The sequence below is a fragment of the Lactuca sativa genome, chromosome 4 (genome assembly GCF_002870075.4).
Source record: "Lactuca sativa cultivar Salinas chromosome 4, Lsat_Salinas_v11, whole genome shotgun sequence".
In the NCBI taxonomy this organism is placed as follows: domain Eukaryota; kingdom Viridiplantae; phylum Streptophyta; class Magnoliopsida; order Asterales; family Asteraceae; genus Lactuca; species Lactuca sativa.
This window is the reverse complement of record NC_056626.2, coordinates 336,754,272-336,758,069: the sequence shown is the minus strand read 5'-3', so window position 1 is coordinate 336,758,069 and position 3,798 is coordinate 336,754,272. Positions and strand designations below refer to the sequence as shown.

Genomic DNA, 3,798 nt, shown 5'->3' with positions numbered 1-3,798 from the left:
GATGTCAGACATAGGGTGGGACAGTGGACGCCGATGGCCACAGAGGTGGACTTTCAGGGAAGAAAGATTATATGTCGATGGTCTCATACGCCAGGATTGAGTTTGAAATGAGTAAAAGGAAAATAGGAAAGTGTAATAAGAATGTGGGACCCACATATTTAATTATCAAATTTTATAATAATGATAACATTAATAATAAAAAAAAACGATAAATAAAACCAAAAAGTGCAATACAATCTTTTTAAAATTTGCAGGACCAAACGTGCAACAAAATCATACATTAAGAAAAGTCAAAGTTAAAAAAAAATGTTATAGACCAAAGTACCAAACCCATAAATTAACCCAAACTATAGGACCATTTGTGTAATTTACTCTTTTATTAATTTTTATTCGAAAAAAAAAAAAACTTTTGCTTAACGCCACGGCAGCACTTGTCACGTTACCTCTCCTCCTTACATTCTCTCTCCCCTCCGTTTTAAACACAATAAACCTCTCCACCACTTCACTCGTATTCTCTCCCCTTCTCGTCGTCGGTGGTATTTCCACATGGATCCCCACCTCACCACCACCACCTCCGTCTCCCCCGCCGTCGTCACCGCAGATCATACACCGACAGCCGCTTCCATCACTCACACCCTCACTCTCATCCACGACAACAACCATGATCCTTTTACCAAAATCCAAGCCGCTAAAGAGATCCGTCGCCTCACCAAAACCTCCCAGCGCTGCCGTCGTCAGTTTTCCGACGCCATCGTTCCCCTCGTCTCCATGCTCCGGTCTCCTTCCCTTGAAGCCAAGGCCGCCGCCCTCCTCGCTCTCCTTAACCTCGCCGTACAGGACGAAACGTAAGTATTTTTTTTAACTCAGATTTTGTTGATCGTGTTTTGTAATTCAGATTGTAGTTTGCGTAACTGTGTCACTTTCTATGCTTTCGCTTTTTTCCTCGGATTCATCAATTTAGCAAAAAGGGGAAGACAATAGTATTAAAGTATGTGTTTATGTGTCTGCTTTTTGATCACAATCAATCTTCCGATTGGTTACATGTAAAAAGGCAATTAGATCAAATCGAAGCCTAATCTGGAGAATGATAAGGTTAACTTTTTTTTTTCCTGCAAATCATGAATTATTGACGTAATCTATCAATGATTTACAAAGCAATTTTGTTTGATTGATCTTCAAAGCAATCTATTTGTTTGATTGATTCAGTTTGAAGTTAACTGTGGTGGTTGAAATACGTGCCCTACTTTTGTTCCTAGGATTCATTAATGACACTGATGAAGACACAATTCAATCGATTTTCTAAACTGAGTTCCTAAAGATATTGAAGAAATTTTTTTCTGTATCTTGTGCCAAAAATAGCTAACAAACAAGAATTTTGAGGAACTATATGACTTATTCGTGTTTCAAGAAGTGGGAAGAACTTAAATTGAAACTTATTGTTCTTGACTTTTTTCATGATGTTTGATGAATCTTGTGTTAAAAAGACCAAAAAAGATTCGAAAGTGAGTACACTAAACTACCAAATTTGTACACATCAAAAATCTTTGAAAATACTATGCGTTTTCTTGATATTGGTTAAATGGAATTGTCTTTTCAATTTAACCCCATGTGCATATCTGTTTTACTGGTGGATAATGTTATAGAATCTGATTCTTTTATACTATGATTTATGGATATAACGTTTTATGCTTTTACTCATTTCTTACTCTTTCTTTTATTTCCTTTTTACCTTTTACTTTCATCTTCTACATGAAGCTAAAAATAAAAATAAAAATAAAAATAAAAATTATATCTTTTTGGATCTAGGAACAAGATAAGTATCGTGGACGCCGGCGCATTAGAACAAATTGTGAGTTTGTTTGAATTAAAGAACACAAACATGCAAGAACACGCCACGGCATTATTAGCGACACTTTCAGCATCCGTCGCAAAAAGATCGACAATCGGAAAATCAGGGGCGATTCCGTTTCTTGTAAAGATCATCGACAAAGGAACCCCACAAGCTAAATTCGACGCCGTTTTAGCACTTTCAAATCTCTCATCCGAATCCGACAATCTCAAAATCATCCTCGAATCGAAACCTATACCTAACCTAGTACAAATCCTTAAAACCTCAAAAAAATCCTCGAAAATCTCGGAAAAATGCACCGCTCTTCTAGAAGCTTTAGTCGGTTTCGAAGACGGAAGAGTTGCGCTAACTTCGGAAGACGGCGGAGTGTTAGCAGTCGTCGAGGTTCTCGAACGTGGGTCCCCACAAAACCGGGAACACGCAGTGGGGACACTTTTAACTATGTGTGAAACCGACAGGTGTAGATATCGTGAACCGATTCTGAAAGAAGGTGTCATTCCGGGGCTCTTGGAGCTTACTGTTCAGGGAACCTTAAACTCCCAGAAGAAAGCGCACACACTCCTTCGATTACTCCGAGAATCGCCGTACCCTAGATCGGAAATGGAACCTGACACGTTGGAAAACATCGTGTGCGACATAATTTCGCAGATCGAAGGAGAAGAGCAATCGGGAAATGCGAAACAAATGCTGGCTGATATGGTGCAAGTTAGCATGGAGCAGAGTTTGAGACATTTACAGCAACGGGCTTTGGTTTGTACGCCGTCGGATTTACCGATTGCTAGTAATTGTGGGTCCAAAGTTTCTTTAAAATATAAGTGATTTTTATTTATATATATTTTTGGGTTGTTTTTTGTTTTTATTTTTATTTTTATTTTCCATGAATATATCATGGAAATTGTGATATTGGGGTCTCGATGATAGGAATGATTAAGAAGAAGCCAGTCCAGGCCTTTTGGGTTTGATGGGTATCATGTGACTGGTAATTGTTGATAAAGAAAAATGTCAAAAAATGTTTATTATTATTATTAATATAAAAAAGTGAATTTGTGTATTGAGATATTTTTTGGAATTATCTAGTTTTTTTTATCTTTATGATCTTTTATGATTCTTAAATTTGGACCAGTGTCGGCAAATAGATAGAACCGATATGGTCGACACAACTAGACAAGGCAAGGCTGACCAAAGTCAACACCATGTAGTTATGGTGTAATATGGGTTAAATATTAGATGAGTCTTCATAATATGTCATAGCGAATGACCCCGACGTTTATCTTATGTTTCTTTTTCAACATGAGAAAATGACTTTATATTAACACGTCTTTGATGTTTTATCCGTTTAAAAGAAATTTGATGTGGAAGTATATGGCTTAATTACCAAGATTGGTGGATTATCATGACACGTTTGTATATTTATGTCTTATTCTACATAAAAAGATATCGAACAAGAGATCTCGCTTAAGAAAAAATTGTTGTGTCTAAGTACAACCACGTAGTAAAAAATCAATAATTCTTTTCGGAAACGATTAGACATCAATAATATTTATCTGACTCAAATCTTACTTGGATTGATCATATTATAACATTCTGTTAAAGTTATTGAATTTAAAGGAAATTTAGTAAACTAGATGCAATTGTTAATGTGAATATGTGATAGATTTAATTATGTAAAAATTATATAATATTAATGATACTTTTGTTTGGTCTAGTTTCAATCTATTGTATTTGGCCTTCACTCCATGGTGGGCTCACAACACTTATTTTGTACTTTTGTTGATTGGTACGTTTTTAGAGGCATCCCTTCCTATTGTTTGTAGAGGCATCCCTTCCTAATGTTTTTGGTAATATTGTATTGTGTTAGCATTGAATTAATCATTTTTTTTTTCAAGAAATAACAACGTGCAACTTATAATAACAATTATAATATAATAAATATGATTGAAATTTATGAA

General features: G+C 35.7%; 1 protein-coding gene across 1 annotated transcript; it reads left to right on the top strand.

Moving 5' to 3' along the window:
• The first annotated feature begins 437 nt into the window (after window positions 1-437).
• LOC111910002 (U-box domain-containing protein 4) lies at window positions 438-2,900 on the top strand. The gene is made up of 2 exons (XM_023905804.3): window positions 438-845; window positions 1,807-2,900. The coding sequence occupies exons 1-2, from the start codon at window positions 547-549 to the stop codon at window positions 2,666-2,668; spliced, it is 1,161 nt and encodes a 386-aa protein (XP_023761572.1). The 5' UTR covers window positions 438-546; the 3' UTR covers window positions 2,669-2,900.
• The last annotated feature ends 898 nt before the right edge of the window (window positions 2,901-3,798 follow it).

Coding starts and splice junctions, on each gene's coding strand:
- LOC111910002 (XM_023905804.3), top strand. CDS start 547: ATGGATCCCCACCTCACCACCACCACCTCCGTCTCCCCCGCCGTCGTC. Junction 846..1,806: donor CTCGCCGTACAGGACGAAAC/GTAAGTATTTTT, acceptor TTTTGGATCTAG/GAACAAGATAAGTATCGTGG.